The sequence below is a fragment of the Callorhinus ursinus genome, unplaced genomic scaffold, assembly GCF_003265705.2.
Source record: "Callorhinus ursinus isolate GAN/ISIS: 27379988/994484 unplaced genomic scaffold, GSC_fseal_2.0 scaffold77, whole genome shotgun sequence".
Classification (NCBI taxonomy): Eukaryota; Metazoa; Chordata; class Mammalia; order Carnivora; family Otariidae; genus Callorhinus; species Callorhinus ursinus.
The window spans coordinates 4,982,432-5,002,020 of NW_027397139.1; the positions used below are offsets into that span (position 1 = coordinate 4,982,432).

The 19,589-nt window shown below is 56.1% G+C and overlaps 1 protein-coding gene across 4 annotated transcripts in view; it reads left to right on the top strand.

The window, feature by feature from the left end:
- The first annotated feature begins 1,117 nt into the window (after positions 1–1,117).
- The window catches only part of MIER2 (MIER family member 2), a 24,341-nt gene continuing 5,869 nt past the window's right edge, over positions 1,118–19,589 (top strand). For 2 of the 4 annotated variants that reach the window (XM_073887204.1, XM_073887205.1), the window contains exons 1-8: positions 4,757–4,886; positions 7,679–7,769; positions 8,930–9,072; positions 14,154–14,279; positions 14,714–14,837; positions 15,395–15,486; positions 15,912–15,981; positions 18,796–18,947. In XM_073887204.1, coding sequence (XP_073743305.1) covers positions 4,812–4,886; positions 7,679–7,769; positions 8,930–9,072; positions 14,154–14,279; positions 14,714–14,837; positions 15,395–15,486; positions 15,912–15,981; positions 18,796–18,947 — 873 coding nt within the window. In that variant the 5' untranslated portion in view covers positions 4,757–4,811. Of the gene's footprint in view, positions 1,154–4,756; positions 4,887–7,678; positions 7,770–8,929; positions 9,073–14,153; positions 14,280–14,713; positions 14,838–15,394; positions 15,487–15,911; positions 15,982–18,795; positions 18,948–19,589 lie in introns of those variants that run through there. The other 2 variants (XM_025861474.2, XM_073887203.1) reach the window with 2 other exon arrangements.

Genomic DNA, 19,589 nt, shown 5'->3' on the forward strand with positions numbered 1-19,589 from the left:
GCCAGCCAGAAATTTGGGAGCTGTCCTCACACTCTGTCCACCTTCACTGCATTGGGGTTCTTCTGGGGTCTACCTTCCCAAACTGTCCACCTCTGTCCCCACCCCTCCACCCTCATCATCAGCTGACCTCTCTGATGGCTGATGACCTCCCCACTGACCTCCTTGCTTCCTCTCTTGCTACACCCTCTGCCCTGATGCTCACAGGCCTTGTCAGTTTGAAATCTAAAATGTGGCAAATGTGGGTGCCTGGGTGGCTCAGTTGGTTAAGCGACTGCCTTCGGCTCAGGTCATGATCCTGGAGTCCTGGGATCGAGTCCCGCATCGGGCTCCCTGCTCGGCAGGGAGTCTGCTTCTCCCTCTGACCCTCTTCCCTCTCGTGCTATCTCTCATTCTCTCTCTCAAATAAAAATAAATAAAAAAAAATAAAAAAATAAAATGTGGCAAATGTTTAAATGAAATTTAAAATGTTAGGGGTGTCACGTTCAAAGTCTCCCCCAGTGCCTAGCACAGGTTCGGAACGTGCACACTGCCCACAGACATTTAGTCGACAAACTAAAAACAAGAGACTTCAGAGCCAAAGAGCCCCGGGTTCGGATCCTCCCCTGCTGCGGGACTGGCTCCGAGCACCGGGCAGCCACATTTTCGCCAGCCTCAGCCGACTCTGCGGCACGAGAGATGGGTCCTCGCTGGGGCAAAAGTGCAGAAAGTTCCAGAAGCACGCTGCCCAGCCTTCCATCCTGGCTGCAGCAGTTGCGCACGGGCCGCCCGTTGCCGCGTCCCCAACTCGGGGCACTGGTCGTACTCAGCCGGGATATCGGAAGGAGGAAATGGGACAGGGCTCCCTGCGCAGGTGTGGCTGTCAGGGACCGGCGTCTTCACCCGCCGCACCCGCCCCTCGGGCGCGGCCCAGGCCGGCGTCCGGCTGCGGCCCCGCACATCCCCATCCGCGTGCCCGCTCCGCGCGCCCCGCACAGCCAGCCCCGCGCACCTACTACGCGCCCGCCCGCGCCCCGCCCCGGCCCCGCCCCGGCCCCGCCCCGGCCCCGCCCGGCGCCCCCGCCTTCCCGGGAGCGGCAGCCAATGAGCGCGTGGCCCCGCATCCGGGGATCCCGGCGCGGCCACCGCCTCCCGCGCACACACGGCCATGGCGGAGGTGAGTGAGCGGGCCGGGGGAGCCGGCCCCCCGCCCCCGCGCGCCCGCGGCCACGGCCGCAGGGCCCGGCCGTGTCTGGGCTCCAGGCGCGGAGACCCCCGCCCCGGGGCGCGGAGGCCGGGCTCGGGGCGCCGCGCCCGTCGGGGCCCGTGGGGCGCGGAGCTCCGTCGGCGGCCGCCCCCGGCCACCCCCCCCGCCGGTTGCCACATCGCGGGGTGCAGTGCGCATGTGCGGGCGGGGGGCGGGCGTGCGGAGTGGGGTGGGGAGGGGCGGGGCGGGCCTGCGGGGAGAGGGCGGACGCGGGGTGGGGGCGCGCGCCCCGCTCCCCGGCGCGGCTTCCCGGGCCCTCGACCCCCCCAGCCCGGGTCCCGCGGTCCTCGGCCCTGGACCCCCGCTCCCGGCGGCGTGCAGCCTTGCCCTCCCCGCGCTTGTCAACTTTGCGGAGTGCGCTTTCTGGGCGCGCGGTGGTGGCGCGCCGCGCTCACCCGTCGGGACCCCGGGTGGGACCCGCACGGCAGCCCGCTCGCGAGCCTTTAGTGTGCGGGGCACCGCAGAGTCGCTCCGACCAGACCCCGGGCGGGACTCGAACTCCGACCGCGGGCCCGCCCTGAGCACACCCGGCAAGGGCCGGGGGGGGGGGGTCGATGGGGGCCTACGGCATCGGGGCTTCCTCGGTGCGGGCCGACCAGCCTTACTTCTCAGAGCCTCCCCTCTTGGTCCATGAAACAGGCCTGAGACCCCTTACCCGAAATCCTTGCGGCTAGATGTGCTTTGGGATGCAGAGATTTTCTGATTTGAGGATGTGTGGGGTTTGGAACTGTGACGCTTGATCAGACTCGCCTAGGACCGTCTGGGCAAACACAGTCAACAAATAGCTTCACGTCACGTCAAACCAGGGACGGAAAACTTTCATTTTGGGGTGGGCTTTTTTTTTTTTTTTACTTTGAAATGTTGGATAAGACAGGGCGGACTGCTCTCACCTTTTAGGGCCCTGCTGAGGATTAAATGAGATAGTGCACCTGCTAGGGCTCAGTAAATGTGACTCTCGGTACATGACTTTTGAGTCTGGGCACGCAGAAGTTAGGGCCCACACCGCACAGGTCCACAGACTCAGCAAGTGATCCTCATGAAATGGGTGGGGCCCCTGAGACCCCGACAGGAGAAGGTACCCACCCAGCCAGGCATAGCACCGGCTTGGGGTATTCGGCATGGTTGTGGGGCTGAGTGGGCTGTTCTGTTTTAGCGCGACAGGGGTAGGTGTTGTGCAAGGTGGGAATGGCCATTCTCTCCCACAAGTGACCTTCTGAGGGGCAGCAACAGGCCCTGCATTTGTGCCAGAGAGGGTGTGGGTGTCTGGGTGCAAGGCCAGACCTCAGCATCCAGTTGTGCTGGGTGGCTGGACCCAAAGGGTTCTTAGTTCTCCTTCCTTAGGGGGCGTTTAGGGGAACTGAAGCCGCATGGGGCCAGTGGCTGGCCTAGGGGATCAGAGGCAGAAGCCAGGTAGGGGTGTGGTGGTAGTGTGTTGGTGTGCTCCTAGTTAAGGGTACGGGTGGTGTGTGGGCAGCACGCTTGGCCTGGCGGAGCTGCGGGGTTTGGCTCTGACTTTGCCTTGCCTGGTGCAGAGCCCCTGGAACCCTCACAGCAGCCAGCTGCCCAGCGTGTCCCTGTCCCACCTGTTGACCGAGTGAGGTGCTGCCCCGTTGAGTGAATTTGCGTCGCTTTCACAGAAGGTCTGTGTGTGAGCTCCCCTGTGTGCCTGGCTCTGTGTGAGGCCCTGAGGGTCTGACTGTGAGCACAGACCCCACAGTGCCTGTCCTAAAGGGCCTGAGAGACTGGTCAGTAAAGGACCAGCAAGTGTAGAGATGTCGGAAGTGATGAGCCACAGCCAGCCTCTGCCCAGGGCACCTGTTGCAGAGCTGGAGCCTCCCACTCTCTGTGACCTTGGGTAGGTGACTGAATGTTCACAGCTTTGTTCTCTCATCTCTGAAATGGGAAGACCCTGGAGTCGAGGTCTCCCGAGATCTTGGCCCAGTGGTTTGCACGGGGAAGCTGACCCTTATGAAGTTACTGGTAATGAGCGGTCTCTAACCCATAAAGATGGCAGTTTGTAAGCTACCAATAAGTGCCTGATCTGCGTTAGCTGCCTGAGTTCAGTTGTTGCTGGAGTAGCCGACAGCGCCACGAGGGAAGATGGGAGAGCTTCGTCCTGCCTGCCTCAGGGTACCAGATGAGTGTTTGAAAGACCCAAGTACACTGTCTTTGTCTTGTACTGAAACCCTCCAGAGCTTTCCTTTGTCCTCGGGGTAAAGTGCATCTCCTCCCCATGACCCTCTGCTCAGTGATGTGGTCCCCGCAGATCTCCCCCTGCCCCCACTCCTGCTCTCTGGCTCCCTTCCATTTCTTCCTCGGAGGGACTCCGCCTTCTCCCCTCAGTACTGTGTATACCCGCTCCCACTTGTTTGTTCTCCGTGTCCTGGTGAGACAGGTAACTCGCGTGGGTGGAGACGGGCAGAACCTGTTTCCCCATTGACTGCAGTGTACCCAGGGCCTCCTCCTCACCTGGCCTAGTGTAAGTGTTCTGTGGCTGGGGCCGGGGGGCCGGGGGGGGGGGGTTGGCAGCCAGGTGTAGCTCTTCCTGCTGTCGTTGTGTAAGGAATTGCTTTCAAATTCATGGTGTAAAAACAACGATTGTTTTATTATTACCTTTTGTGGTATGGAGGGTTCGCTGGGCTCAGCCGGGCAGCTTTCACTTAGGGTCCTCATGCCGTTGCCGTCGGCTGGTGGCTGGGGCTGGAGCTGACCCCAGGGGAGGAAGCTTCCCTGCTCACATGGGGGGCTGCTGGCTGCTGGCTGGGACGCCTCCCCAGGCCTCTTTGTGTGGCTTGGGCTTCCTCACAGCGTGGTGGCTGTTGACTGTCCCAGAAGATACCCGATGGAGACTGAGCTGCATTTTAAGTCACATGGAGCCCCCTGCCCGGAGTCCCAGGCCCATCCAGGTCCCCAGAACCCCACTTCTGGAAGGGGGAGGCATGCCAGCGTCACCGTGGGAGAAGAGCACGTGGGTGCCGCCAGTTTGGGGCATGGAATCTGCCACGGCATCGCTGTGGGTTATGCTGGGAAGGGCAGTGGGAGGAACCTGCCTGGGGAAAAGGGCCCTGCATTCCAGTCTCCTAGTGACTGGCCTCCGCATTCGAGCCATCAGGGTCCACCTGAGACAGGACTGACGAGCTCGCCTCGTCCTTGCCAAGACCTGGGTTCCCCACTCCTCTGGGACCACGTCTCTACTGGTCCTTTTCTCCTAATGCCTTTAAGCCCCCTCCCAACTGTTTTTCTTCCACCTCTGCAAAATGGACGGCTTTGACTCTGATGGTAACATCCAGAGTGTTCCGAACAAAGGAAGTAGAGCGCCTGGGAATCCCACTATTGAGGGTGGGCTTGCGTCTAGACGTCAGATGTTGGGGCAGGGGAGTTCCTTGGCGAGTTTCGAGGAACCTGGAGTCATCTGGGAATGAACTTGGGGATCTGAGGCGACTGGATGCTGTGAGCAGCACCCCCTCACCCCCGGCCCCCACCCCCTGCCCTAGGGGATGGAGCTTCCCTGTTGCTGCCCTTTCTGTCCCTCCCAGCTGTTCCTCTTTGCTCCTTTGCCTGAACGTCCATGTCAGATAAGGGCCAAGTCCTCCTCAGACCCTGCCGGGGACCTCAGACCGCCACACCTGAGGCCCTGCTGCAGGTGGGTGCTACATGGGAGTAGAGTTAACTCTCCCTGGAAAATGGGCCGTCCAAACTCTGCCCTCACTCCATTTCCCCTGTTAGAGCTATGGTAGCAAGAGACAGAAAGCCTGCCCTGGCTGAGATGGGAAAGGGAGCCCAGGGAGGCTGGTGTATCAGCAATCTGGAGGGTCCTAGAGAGGGCTCAGGTGATGTCAGAGGACACTTAGGGTGCTGGCCCCACGGGTGCACACCGTGTGGGCTAATGGCTGTTCCTTGGAAGGTGAGGCCGCCTGTGGCAGGCCCCTGTGCTCTCTGCTCCCTGCCTGCTTCCAGCCACTGCTGCCAGGTCCCACGTCCTCCCCACTGACTGCCTCTGCCACCCTGGGGCTACGCTTCCTAGGACACGGCCTGCTCAGAGCTCAGAACTGTCCGTGCTGTTGGCAGAGGCTGCACACGCGCACAGGCATGCACGCACAACCACACCCACATTCACTTCGTGTCCCAGCTCTTTCTCAGGGCTTTGCTGAACTTTCATTTATGTGCTGCCAAGTACAGTGAAGGGACTGTAGAGGGTCTTTGTCACAGAGCCTGAGTGGGAGTTTGTAGTTGCACTGCTTACATGCTGTGTGAGTTGGGGTAAGTGACTTGATCTCTCTGAGCTTAGTTCCCTTGTTAGTAGGAGAAGGATTACACACCCTCTTGAGGTTTTCTTGAGGACCTAGTGAGGAAATTCTTAGAAAACTTTTTCTAAACCCTAAACTTAATTTTATTATATATTCAGATCTTTTCTCTGTGTGTGCAGACAGCTTTGCTGAGGTTTATTCATACAGTTCATTTTCACGTGCAGAGTTCAGTGGTTTTCAGTACATTCAGAGCTGTACAACCATCTGTGGTCAACTTTAGAACATTCCATTGCCCCAAAAGGAAATACTACCCCATCAGCGGTCACTCTCCATCCCACCCCAGCTCCCGGCCCCCATGAGCCCCCTTCCCGTCTGCGGATGAGCCTGTTCTGGACGTGTCACCCACGTGGACTCACACCCTGTGTGGCCTTCCATGTCTGGTTCCCTCCCTGAGTGTCGTGGGCTCGGGGTCTGTCCCCAGGGCAGTGCGTGTGGGCGCCTCGCTCCTGCTTGAGGCCACGGGACGCTCCTGTGTTCTGCTTTGGTTTGTCTTCATCAGCTGATGGACATTTGTGTTCTTCTCACCTTTGGCTCTCGTGAAGGTCCCACCATGAACGTTCACGTGTGAGCTTTAGTGTAGATGTGTGTTTCTTCTCCCTTGGCCATCTCTTTCCCTTCTCCTCCTCGGTTTTCAGGTGGGGCCCTGTGATTTAGACTGACAAAAGACAGATTATTGAGAGAGAAGTAAGCAGTTTATTAAGTCATGCAGCACACATCCCGCAGGAGAAGTCACATGAGTAACCCAGGGGGTGGTCAGGGCTTGGGCTCCTGTGGGCATGTCAACAGAAGAGTGGCCCAAGTGGACCAAGTGTTACGACACAGAAGGACTTGGGGTCTGTCTGGGCACCAGGTTGTGGGAAGGTGGCTGCGCGGGGAGCTAGTGGAAGGCCTGGCTAGTTAGTAAGGTGTGTTTGTACACACGAGCTCCGTGCTAAGCTGTTCCCTGCCTGGTTTGGGGGCAGAAGGGGAAGCACCCACATGGGACTTATGTCTACTGTGAAGCAGGCCAGGGCAACGCAGAGGTCATCCTGTGTCTGTTTTTGCTCAGTTGGCTTCATCTCAGAATAACCCTAATGCCGCGTGGCGTATGTTGGGACGACAGACTCTGACCCCTTCAGTGTCTGCCTAACGGTGGACTTGCTGGGGCGTCCTTACCCTGCTTTTACCTTCTGCAGGACCGATGACTGCCTCTCAGACCTCCTGCTTAGCGTTGCATTCCCTCCTTTGATTTGTGTCTTCTGATGAGCATTTTCTCATGTGCTTATTGGCCACCTGCGTATCTCTTTGGAGAAATGTTTGTTTAGACCCTTTGCCCATTTTTAAATTGAGTTACCTTTTCGTGACAGGTAAACTCTTAAAGAGTTCCTCGTGTAGGATGCAGGTTCCTTCTCGTGATCTGCAGACCTACCTCGTCTCCCTCTGTGGGTTGTGTTCTTACTTCCTTGATGATGTCCTTTCAGGCAGAAGCGTTTTTATTTGTGTATTTTTCCTCTTGTTGCTTATGCTTTTGATGTCCTATCTAAGAAACCATGTGAGTGTCCAGGGTAACAGAAGATTTATTCGTGTGTTTTCTTCTAAGAGTTCTACGTTTTAGGTCTCATATTGAAGGGCTTGGGTCCGTTTTGAGCTCATCTGTGTGTGGTGTGAGTAGGCACTTTGGCTTCATGCTTTTGCATGTGGACTTCCTGTTGTCCCAGCACCATTTATTGGAGAGACTGTTCATGCCCCGACTGAGCTGTTTTGTCATCTTTGTTGAGATTCAGTCGGCAGTAAGACTGTGGGTTTATTTCTGGATTCTCAAGTGTGTCCCCTTGGCTTATGTGTGTAGCTTTATGACAGTGCCACGCTGTTCTGACCACTGTAGTTTTGTAGTAATTTTGAAATCAGGAACTGTTCTATTTCAGGATTGTTTTCGCTTATCTGGGTCCCTTGACGTTTTGTATGATTTTTGGAATCTGTTTGTCACTCTCTGCATAGAAGCCAAGGGAGACTCTCCCAGCTGAGGCCACTTCCTGAGGTCGCCTGGGGAGTTGGGCCCTGAGCTGTACCTGCTCCCCGGCGTCCTGCAGAGACATCTGCCAGTGGGTTCCAGACCAGCCGAGCCAACCTCGCTTCTGTTCCTCCACAGGCCTCCTCACTGGAAAGGCAGAGCCCTGGCGTGGCCTCCTGCCTCGCTCACAGCCTGTGCCCGGGGGAGCCCAGCTTGCAGACCGCAGCAGGTACCCTCCTTGCCCTTCCCTTCCCCCTGCCCAGGGCCACCAGGGCCTCTGTGGTTGTAAGAGACAGCATCTTGCTCAGCCAGGCAGAGCCGGACACACTGTGCTGGCTCCCAGAGTCCAAGGACAGGGGTGTGGGCCTAGCAGCCGGGACTCTCTCCTCGTCTTCTAGTGGGGGCAGGGCAGCCCAGGAGAGGACCAGACGGCCTCTGGCCCGGGGTGGCCCGCCGGCCTGGCAGGCACCTCAGCCAAGGCAGGAAGACTGGGTTTGGTGCTGGGTGGGCGCTGTTCCCAGGTGCTCTGCCCCCGCCCCCGCTCCTGAAGGTGGCCCCTCGCAGCTCCCCCTCCTCCTGCGTGTGGACCCAGGTGGAGGGAGGGTGCCAGCCTCGGCCTTCACTGCTTCCTGGCCTGGGTGGATGGAGCCCTCGCCATTTCCTTTTGTCTTTGTTTTCTTTAAATTTGACTTACTGAAGAAGACCGGAATGGAGAGCGAGCGATAAACGCATCCTGGGGTTTTTGGGAAAACCAAAAATCTGGTCACATCTGCCACCCATTCGCCCGTGCAGGTGGTTGTGCTCTTGTTCCGCTGAGGCTGGAGGGAGGACCAGCGTTTGTTGGGCCTCCTGTGCGTCCCCCCGCAGCGTGCTGTCCCTGCGGCGACGTGTGGCTGTGTGCGTGCAGCATCACCTCTGTTCCAGGAGCTGAGGGCCTGCTGGACGGGACACCGGCCCCCTCGGCTCCTTCTGTTCTTTCCGCCCTGGCTCCCCTGGTGCTCACTTCTCCCTTGTCTGTGGAGTCCTCCTCACGCCACCTCGGGGCCTGTGCTGAGGGGACCAAGTGAGCCTCCAGGACAGCACATCCCCCACATTCCCAGAGTGTGTATGTACAGTGCAGTTAGCCGGCGTGCTCCTCTGTCCGCAGTCACTCTGTTGGGGGATCCTCCGTGGTGACGGACTGTGCTGCCTCCCAGTGTGCACACACGCACACACACAGCCTTCCCTGTGTGTGCACGAGCACACATGTACACCTGGGCACAGGCTGTGGGGCTTGTCCCTGGTGACAGCAGGGCCACTGTCGGGTCCTACCCCCGCCGCCCTGCACCTCGCATGATGGTTGGGGTGTGTGGGGTGAGCAGCTCATGCAGGCTGGTGTCTCCTCCACAGTGGTGTCCATGGGCTCTGCAGACCATCAGTTCAACCTCGTAGAGATCCTGTCCCAGAACTACGGCATCCGGGAGCAGTGCGAGCAGGCCGCGGGAGACCCAGAGAAGCCCGAGGGGGAGCTGGAGAAGGACTTCATCGCCCAGGTACTTGGCTGAGCTGGTCCCCTCTGCCCTTGTGTGAGTGGGGCCCCCTGGGCAATGTCACGTTTCTGCGTTTGGCGGAAGCCGTCTGCAGGCTGCTCAGATTTCACAGGGACAAGTGTGCCTGTGTGTGTTTGTGAAGCGCCAGGTGCTGTGCTAGGAGCTGAGGTCGCGGGGGGTCAGGCCAGACCTGGTTGTGCCCCTGGGGCTTTAGGGCTGTAGGCATTAAACCCACTGTTCTCTCTTTTTTGGCCTCAGAACCCCCTTTATGCTCTTAAAAATTATTGAGGATTTCTTTTTTTTTTCTTTAAAGATTTTATTTATTTTTTGACAGAAGAGAGAGACAGCGAGAGAGGGAACACAAGCAGGGGGAGTGGGAGAGGGAGAAGCAGGCCTCCCTGCGAGCAGAGAGCCCGACGCAGGGCTCGAACCTGAGCCAAAGGCAGACGCTTAATGACTGAGCCACTCAGGCGCCCCCAAAATTATTGAGGATTTCAAAGAGCTTTGTGTAGGTTACATGGTACATGCATTGTTAATAGAAACAATTTATAAAATTCGTGAAAATGAAAAAAATAATAGGGGCACCTGGGTGGCTCAGTCGGTGAAGCATCTACCTTCAGCTCAGGTCATGATCTCAGGGTCCTGGGATCGAGCCCCATGTCTGGCTCCCTCCTCAGCGGGGAGTCTGCTTCACCCTCTCCCTCTGCCCCTTCCCCTACTCTCTCTTTTTCTCTCTTTCAAATAAATAAATCTTTAAAAAAATAGCTTCTAAAACAAAAACAGGTTGGGGTGCCTGGGTGGTATAGTTGGTCGAGTGTCCGACTCTTGGTTTTGGCTCAGGTCCTGATCTCATGGTGTTGGGATTGAGCCCTGTGTCGGGCTCTGCGCTCAGCGGGGAGTCTGCTTGGGATTCTGTGTCTCCCTCTCCCCCTCTCCCTTGTGTTCTCACTCTGTCTCTCTTTGGAATAAATGAACTTTTGGGACTTCATCAAGATAAAAAGCTTTTGTACAGCAAAGGAAACAGTCGACAAAGCCAAAAGGCAGCCTACAGAATGGGAGAGGATATTTGCAAATGTCTTATCAGATGAAGAGCTAGTATCTAAAATCTGTAAAGAAACTCATCAAACTCAACACCTTAAGAACAAATAATCCAGTCAAGAAATGGGCAGAAGACATGAACAGACACTTCTCCAAAGAAGACATCCAAATGGCCAATAGACACATGAAAAAATGCTCCACATCACTTGCCACCCGGGAAATACAAATCAAAACCACAATGAGATACCACCTTACACCTGTTAGAGTGGCTAAAACTAACAAGACAAGAAACACAAGTGTTGATGAGGATGTGGAGAAAGGGGAGCCCTCCTACACTGTTGGTGGGAATGCAAGCTGGTGCAGCCACTTGGGAAAACAGTATGGAGTTTCCTCAAGACGTTAAAAATAGAGCTACCCTATGACCCAGCAGTTGCACTACTAGGTATTTATCCTAAAGATAGAGACGTAGTGAAAAGAAGGGGCACCTGCACCCCAATGTTCATAGCAGCAATGTCCACAATAGCCCAACTGTGGAAGGAGCTGAGATGCCCTTCAGCAGATGAATGGATCAAGAAGATGTGGTCCATATATACAAGGGAAGATTACTCTGCCATCAGAAAGGATAACTACTCACCATTTGCATTGACATGGATGGGACTGGAGGGGATTATGTTGAGTGAAGTAAGTCAGAGAAAGATAATTATATGATCTCACTCATATGTGCAATATAAGAAACAAAACAGAGGAGTATAGGGGAAGAGAGGAAGAAATAAAACAAGATGAAATCAGAGACGGAGACAAACCATAAGAGATTCTTAATCATAGGAAACAAAAAGGGTTGCTGGAGGCATGGGGGAGTGGGTAACTGGGTGATGGGCATTAAGGAGGGCACATGATGGAATGAGCACTGGGTGTCATGTATGCAAATGATGAATCACTAAATTCTCTCTCTGAAACTCATACTGTATGTTAGTTAATCGAATTTAAGTTAAAAAAGTAATAAAAATGGAATAAATCTTTAAAAAAAAGAAAACCCAAAAACAGGTTGGGGAGATGAGTGGAATAGCTTCATATTTTCGTAAATGCAGAAGCGAACATGAGAACCCAGCTGCTGTCTCGTTAATCTGTTCTTTTGGTTGAAGTATAAATCTGGTCTCACACAGATCTGTTCTCGGAAGAGGGGAGAGTACTTAACCAGCTTCTCAGATAATTGTGGATATCCCTTGATGCAGCACCCAGATCCAGTAAGTGGTAGTTTTGTGACGGGTGCAGAGTGGCTTCTACACTCATATCCTGTGAACGTTCTGGATGTGATTCTGTTGGAATCCGTTGGTGGTGAACTTGCAGTGGCTCTCCCCACTGTGTGACCCTATTACCTTCTGCATGGTGAGATGTTTGCAGCATACTGGTTCTCCAGCCTGCCCATCTTGCAAATGTAAGTTCACACTACAAAATCTGAGAACCTCGCTTGTTAATATCGTAGACGGGGGGCTTAACCAATGTAGTTGTGGAGGCCAGAAGACTCTGCGTTCAGGGTCGGGCAGGGTTGTTTCTGGTGAGGGCCCTCTTGGCTTACACATGGCTGCCTTCTCTCTGTGTCCTCACGTGCCTGAGAGCAAGCAAGCTGTCTGGGGTCTCTTTAAGGACCTAATCCCACTGGATCAGAGTCCCATTCTCACATCCTGTGTAACTGTAACTCTTCCTGCAAAGGTCCATCTCCAGATACAGTCACGTTGGGGGTTAGCGCTTTGGCATGTGAATTTTTGGTTCGTGAAAATATCAACACTGATTTCATCAAACATCTTTAAAGTATTGGGAATTTTTAAAAGTTTTTAAGCAGTAATCACGGGGCATTTACCTAGTTTGGTGCCATGTATTGCTTGGTGCCAATTTGGTCTTATAACCAAAGACAAAAGTCTTCTCTTCACAAAAGAAAAAACAATTTAAAAAAGTTTAAAATGGGGGCGCCTGGGTGGCTCAGTCGTTGGGCGTCTGCCTTCGGCTCAGGTCATGATCCCGGGGTCTTGGGATCGAGCCCCGCATCGGGCTCCCTGCTCTGCGGGAAGCCTGCTTCGCTTCTCCCGCTCCCCCTGCTTGTGTTCCCTCTCTCGCTGTGTCTCTCTCTGTCAAATAAATAAATAAAATCTTAAAAAAAAAAAAAAAGTTTAAAATGAATTTAAAGCGTCTCAAGATTAACCAAAAAGTAAAATCAGCCATGTATTAATTAAATACCTCACCTAGGTTTTTTTCAGATATAATATTTAAAAACTAAGATCAGAGAAAGACAAATGCCATGGGATCTTTCTCATAGGTGGAATTTAAGAAACAAAACAGATGAACATAAGGGAAGGGAAGGAAAAATAAAGATGAGAACAGGGAGGCAAACCATAAGAGACACCAAACTTTAGGAAAGAAGCAGGGTTGCTGGGGGGAGGGGGTGACTGGGGGATGGGTCTCAAAGGTGGCACATGATGGAGAGAGCCCTGGGTGTTCTGTGCAACTGATGAATCTCTGAACTCTACCCCCAAAACCAATAGTACACTATGTGTTAACTAACTTGAATTTAAATGAAAAAAAAAACATTAAGAAAGAATGTAATTTCCAAGATAAAAACAGAAACACTGCCGTTTTTGTATCACCTTAACAAATGATATTGCAAATTTATCAAGCTCATGTTGTCAGATCCAGATTTTCGAAAATCAAAGTTTCTTGCTCAAAAGCCTGAGGTTTGCTGTTGCAGCGGGCTCAGTCCGTTGTTTGTCTGGAGGGATGGCTGACTGGGCTCTTGTCTGATACGTCTGCGCGGGGCCCGACGGGAGGCCTGTCGTCACCTGCCGGCCGGCCAGTCTGTCCCTCGAGAGCGGAGCTGCGTGGTGGGGACAGCTGCCGCAACACTCAGGCGCTCCGGCACAGACCCGCACTTTGGGGTGTGGCAGGCACTCCCTGTGCTTCCCCTTTCCTCACATGGAAAATTAAAACGACGTCTGCTTTGCAAGAGTGAGAATACCATCAGGAACGTGCACAGGGCATCCTCGAGGGAAGCAGCACGTTTACAACTCAGTGGGTGGCAGGAAGGGATGCCCGCTGACGGCTCGCAACTGTGGGGTGCTGTGCCCCACCCGTGACTCCCTCCCTTGGCACGCGTGCAGGCACAGAGGGCGGAAGTAATGCCGTCGTATTCTCAGGAAAGTCGCTGCGAAAGGGTCCCAGGCACCCGGGGGTTGTAGGGCCCCTGTGTTAATCGCCCAGCAGGTGCACAGTTAGAAAGTGTGAGAGGCGTCCTGAACATCCCCGTTAGTGGGGTCCTGGAGGGTGGGAGGGGGAGCTTGGGCTCTGTGGGGAGGGGCGAGGGCGGGGCAGGAGCTGACCTGGGGGGGGGGATGAGCGAGGGTGTCTGGGGGTGCTGACTGGTGTGAGGACACGGTGCGGCCAGACAGCGTCGGCGTCAGGAGCAGAGAGACAGGCGTGAGAAGCGGTGACCCGGGGACGGGACTGGAGAGGAAGGTGATGGTCGTGCGCGTCTTCCTCCCCACGCCGCTTCTCGTCCTGTTGCCTCCGACTGTGTCCATTCCCTGTGGGGGGCTGGAGCCTCCCCTCTCAGTCGGCTGGCGTGGGGTCGCGCTGCTGGCGAGGGCTGACAGCGTCTCTGTCGCATCCATGTGGTGGATTGCTCCCTACCTGATGCAAATGTTGGATTTTACCGTATGTTTCTTGGATGGCCATGTTTTTCCCTTCTGATTGACTCTGATTGCCCGACGTCACCAGGTGTGGTAGATTTACAGATGTTGAGTCATCCTCCATTGCTGGGGTTAAGCCTGGGCAGGACCCTGTGGAGGGAGAGGCCATTCCTGGCCCCACTCTTCAAGGCTGGGGCCTTGGGCACAGAGCGGATCTCTCTGGGCCCAGGTGTCTTGTCCCTGCCTCTCCACGGGGTTAAGGGAGTCCTTGGATGCAGGACTGGGGTCTGGCTGGGGTTAGCTGCTGTGAGTGCGATGAGGTGGCTCAGAACCCCGAGCAGCCCTCCTGACACAGCCCTGCCCCTGCAGAGCAGCGACATGCCCCTCGACGAGCTGCTTGCCCTCTATGGCTATGAGGCATCAGACCCCATCTCGGAGCGGGAGAGTGAGGGCAGTGACACCACAGCCAACCTCCCAGACATGACCCTGGACAAGGTGAGTGGACTGAGGACAGGTGTGACGGTCCCCCACACAGTCTGAGCTGCCGGTCTGCGGGGCCGCGGGCTGGGCTGGAGGAGGGGCGGAGTGGAGACCGGGTGAGAGAGATGCAGCTCGGTTCTCCTGGGCCGGGCCCCCGGGTCCTGACAGGGCGGGTGTCAGCAGGGCGGGCTTCGTCACCGAAGGTGAAGACTGCTGCTTAGTGGAGAGCGCGGGGACTCTGGTTCCCAGGCCGCAGGGCTGGGCTCAGGGAGTGCCCCTTGCTGGCCTGCCCTTGGGCCTGGCCTCTCTGTCTGCAGGGGGGGAGGGACATCCAGAGTGGGCTTGTGGCATCAGTCACCGCGTTAGCACTGTTACTTGCTGTTAATTACATGTTATCTTGAGATTGTCGAAATAAACCACAAACACGTTCTTTGCTTTCTTGTTAAAAGGAGCAAATAGCGAAGGATTTGCTTTCAGGGGAAGAAGAGGAAGAGACACAGTCATCAGCCGATGACCTGACCCCGTCTGTGACCTCCCATGAGGCCTCTGACCTTTTTCCTAACCAGAGTGGACGTAGGTGTCCCTCCTGCTCCTCCCCTTGGGCTGGCCAAGCGCGGCTGTGGGAATGCACATGGAGGGGCCCCGAGCTGCTGGGGGCCAGGCACTTGTGCACGGATGCCTCGTACCCCGTGGGCGCCCTGACCTCAGTCTGAGCTCCTTTGGGCTTCCCACCTTCCTGATGACCTGTGAGCGGAGACTGAGTGGCTGAGGAGGGAATGTGTTCCTGTAACTGGAAGTCTGTCAGGTCTGGGGCAGTGCCCTGAGACCGTCCTCCCCTCGGCTCTGCCTGCCTGTGCATCCTGGGAGGCTGGCAGGGTGAGGTGCCAGGCTCAGGGCTTGGCAGGGTAGCGACCGTAGCAGGGGGAGGCCTCCTGAGTCCCCAATCCTGGGCCTGTTGCACACCCATCATCTGGCCAGGGTGTGGGCCGCACTCCTTCTCAGGAAAGGCACAGTGTAGGGGTCAGGTGGACGGAGAGTTGGGGGGAGGTGCAGTGGTGCCCAGAGCCTGCTAGCCAGGGTGGGCCCCCTGGAGCCATGGGCACGACTCAGCTGCTCCCCTTTCCCCAAAGCCTGCTTCCTGGCTGATGCAGACAAAGAGCCTAGCTCTTCCACCTCTTCCGACACAGAGGAGGACCCTCTTCCTGCCAACAAATGTAAGAAGGTGAGTGGCCCTGACCCAGTGGCGCCCTGAAAGTGGGTCTCTGGCCCTTCAGGGCAGGGCTGAGCATGTGGCTCCTGAGCGGTGAGCTGGGCTAGGGACTTGACTGTACTCTTGTCTCGTGATGTGGCCCAAGGTCCTGTCCTGGGGCCTTTGGGCTGGACCCCAGAACTCCTGGGTCCTCGGGCCTCACCCCCCCCTTGCCATGGGACTGGCTGTACCAGACAGACGGACAAGTGGGTGCAGACACTGTCACTCACACCCACACCCTTCTCTGCCTCTCGTGCTCAAGACCACAGGACTTGGCATCTGTGGGCAGATGGCACAGATGAGCCCGGGGCTCTAGGCGGCCACCCTGGGGCCCACGTCAGCACCTTGTGGCTGGGCTTCCCATCAGCCCTGACTGCCTTGGGCCTTTGCCTTTGCAGGAGATCATGGTTGGGCCTCAGTTCCAAGCCGACCTCAGCAGCCTGCAGTTGGACCGCCACGGTGAGAAACGTAAGTGGGGCCTGGTGAGTGTGGGAGATGGGGAGAAGAAGCGAGAACCCCAGTGTAGCCAGGAAGGAACTTGCTGCGTGCCTACCCAGAGCCAGTTCCCCAGCCCTTGGAGGGAATGTGAGGGGCAGGAGGGCATGGACCATGGGCCAGTTGGTGTCCCCCTCCCTGCTCACTGCCCCTCAGCTCGGCGCTGTGTGGTCCTGCCGCCCTGTGCAGCCAGCACCCCGCTTCCCTGCCCTCGGCTCTGTCCGCCCCGTCTTGCCCCTTCTTTTCCTGCGCAGGCCCCTGCCCTCGCCTCTCCAGGTGTGCACACATTTCCCCACCCGGCTCTTCCCGCGTCTGGGCCTTGTCCCAGATGACCGCCAGAGACCAGTGTCGCTCTGCCCTGCGTGTCGCTCTGTCCTGTGCTCTTCTTAGGGCAGTACCTGTCCCGGACTTGATGTCCCCACTGGAACATGGAGGGAGGCCTGTTGTCCTTTGAGATAGGCATTGCCCTGTTCACTTATAGGTGAAGAAAATAGGAAGTGAAGTCACCTGGCTGTTGACCCAGGTCTTGTTTTCCTGGCCCCAGCGGCCCTGTGGGTCCGGGGCTGGCACCCCTGGCTCAGGAGTCTCTCCCAGGATGATTCAGTTGCTGAGATTGGCAGTGAGGTGGGACAGACAGAGGAGACAGGGACTCGCAGCAGAGATATCGAGGCCTTGGGCCAGGAGCTGGGATGTGGCCTTGGTGGCATGTGCTTGCTCCGCCGTAAGCAGTTTGGGTAAAGGAGGAGACAGGAACATGCAGCTCAGCTGGGTCCCGGGACCGTGGAGGCGAATCTGTGAATCTGATGACACAGGAGACCCTCCTCCAGAAAAAGGCACCGGTGCACGCTTCTTAGCTACACCCTCAGGCTGTCCTGAACGCGTGCAGACCTCAGTCCGGAACGCCAGCCTTCACTGAGTGTGGCATTCGGGCCTTTTCCTCTTCCAGGGAATGGCTGGTCCTTGGTCCCGAGGGGATGGGAGCTGGCATCTCCCTCCAAGCCACATCTGGGAAGTTAAATCCATAGTGTGGCACGTGGACCTTGTATGCTGTCGTGTGCTGTTTCCTGGTGTGGAGGGACCACATTGCTCATCCGTTGTACTGTTGGTCGGTCGTGCGGTTGTTTCCGTGTGTGGCTCCGGATGTCTCTGCACGCGTCTCTCTCTGTGGACATATGCGCTCCTTCCTGGACAGATGGCTGGGAGTTGCCTGTGCTGCTCGGGCTCCCTCCAGCGACCTGTGGGAGTCCCCGTTGGTGTACGTCCTCATGCACACTTGACAGGGTCTGTGGGTGAGGAGGGGTGTCTTGTTGTGGCTTTAATTGGCGATTCTCTGGAGAGGGACCATGTTTACTGGCCATTTGCAGATCTCTTGGGAGGCACCTGCTCAAGGCTTTTTCCGCATTTTTAGATGGAATCGCCTTTCTCTGTCTGATTTGTGGGCGTCCTTCTGGTGTTCTGGATGCAAGGCTGTCTTCGGCTGTGGGCACCACCATGTTTTCTCCCAGTTGGCAGTGTCTTCAGTTGTGATGACGTCCGAGTCGTCGGTGTTTACTCTGACCGTACTGTGTTTGTGTGCCGTTAAAGAAGTTTTCGCAGAAGCTGTTCTCCTTTATTTTCCCTGTCTCGTAGAAAGCAATGATCCGACTTAATTTAACGTTGAGTGTGTGGTTGGAGGTGTGGGTCAGGAGTGCTTTAACCTGCGCCTTGTTCTGGCCCCGCGATGGGACACACCGTTCCCGCCTGCTGCACCGCAGAGGTCCTTGTCAGAAGCGGAGTGTCTGTCACGCATGCGTGTGTTGGGCTTCTGCTCACTGGTCTCCCTTGAACCACGTCTGAGACAATGCCCGTCCTCCAACGTCAGGAGCCTGATGGTACCTCCATAGAAGTTGCTAATTAGCTCGTCAGCTGCTCGATTTTGATGAGAGTTGTGCTGAATCCTGAGATTAATTTGTGGAGAGCGTGTATGGCAACACCGTCGACACTTGCAGATCACCCGTGTGGTTTCCCCTCTTGAAATCCAGCGGTGTATTTGTAGCAGTCTTGTGCATACCCGATGGCCCCTGTTTGTGGTATTGTAAAAGGTATTTTAAAAAATTTCATGTCTACTTGATTTCTGTTAGTAGAAGTGCAGTTTGTTATTTCAATTGATCTTGTACACTGACTTTGCTAAGCTTATTTACCGATTTTAGTATTTTGTAGGTGCTTTTGTATTTTTTTTACATATGTGATCGTGTGACTTGTGAATGATAGCTTCACTTCATTTTTTTGCAAACTTTGTGTCTTTTTTTTCTTTTTGTCGCCGTGTTGTACTGGCGACACCTTCAGGACAGGAGGGTAAAGAAGAGATGAGAGATGATGTCTCGTCTTGTTCCCAAACTTGGGGGAAGCGTTCTGTGTCCCATTTAGTATGTCGTTGGCTGTAGGCCGTTGTAGATGGTCTTTCTTGGACGAGGAAGTTCCCTTTTGTTAGCAGCTGACAGTTTGAAATCTGTCACTTACTTTTTGTGTGTCCTGAGACAGTCGTTTTTTTCTCTTTCGTCCTCACTTTGATGGGCTTTCAGACATTAAACCAGCCCTGCGTTCTGGAGTAAACTCTACCTGGTCATGAAATACTGTCTTTGGTGATCTGTGTATAGTCGTTCTTTGCTACGCGAGAGAGAACCAGGCAGGTCCTCTGGAGGTGCCCCAGCAGGCACTTCTGACGGGGCTGTCAGAGGAGGGGGAGCTCCCTAGGCGTGGGCACGGACGGTGTGCCCGTGACGTGACCCCAGCACTCCTTCTCCACAGTCTATGAGAATGATGACCAGCTGCTCTGGGACCCCAACATCCTCCCCGAGAGGGAGGTGGAGGAGTTCCTGTACCGGGCAGTGAAACGGAGGTGGCACGAGATGGCTGGGTCGCAGCTCCCGGAGGGAGAATCGGTGAAAGACAGTGAGCAGGTGGGGCTGCCACACGGGGTGCAGAGGGCCGTGGTGCTGGAGCACGCTGAGTCGGAAGTCAGCGGCTCGGGTGTCTCTGGGGACCACGCAGGGGCAGGAGGGGAGGGGTGGTCAGGCATGGAGGGGCGTGGGGAATGGAAAGGCCACCCCAGGAGGGTGGTGGGGGAGGTGTGCCATGAAGCTCCTGCCCAGTGTGGTCATGTGATGGCGACAAGTTGAAATGAAAAACACTCATTATGACCGTATGAGCACCCCCAGTGTCCCTGCCCCTGAGGGTGGTGTGAACGCCCCCCCAACATCCTCGCCCCTGAGGGTGATGTCAATGCTTCCCCCAGCGTCCCTGCCCCTGAGAGTGGTGTGAACGCCCCTCGCAGCATCCCCTCCCCGAGAGTGATGTGAATGCTCCCCGCAACGTCCCCGCCCCTGAGGGTGGTGTGAGCTCCCCCCCCAATGTCCCCACTCCTGGGGGTGGTGTGAATGCCCCACCCAACATCCCTGGCCCTGAGGGTGATGTGAATGCTCCCCTCAACGTCCCCACCCCTGAGGGTGGTGTGAATGCCCCCCAACGTCCCCGCCCCTGAGGGTGGTGTGAACACCCCCAACGTCCCCGCCCCTGAGGGTGGTGTAAATGCCCCTGAACAT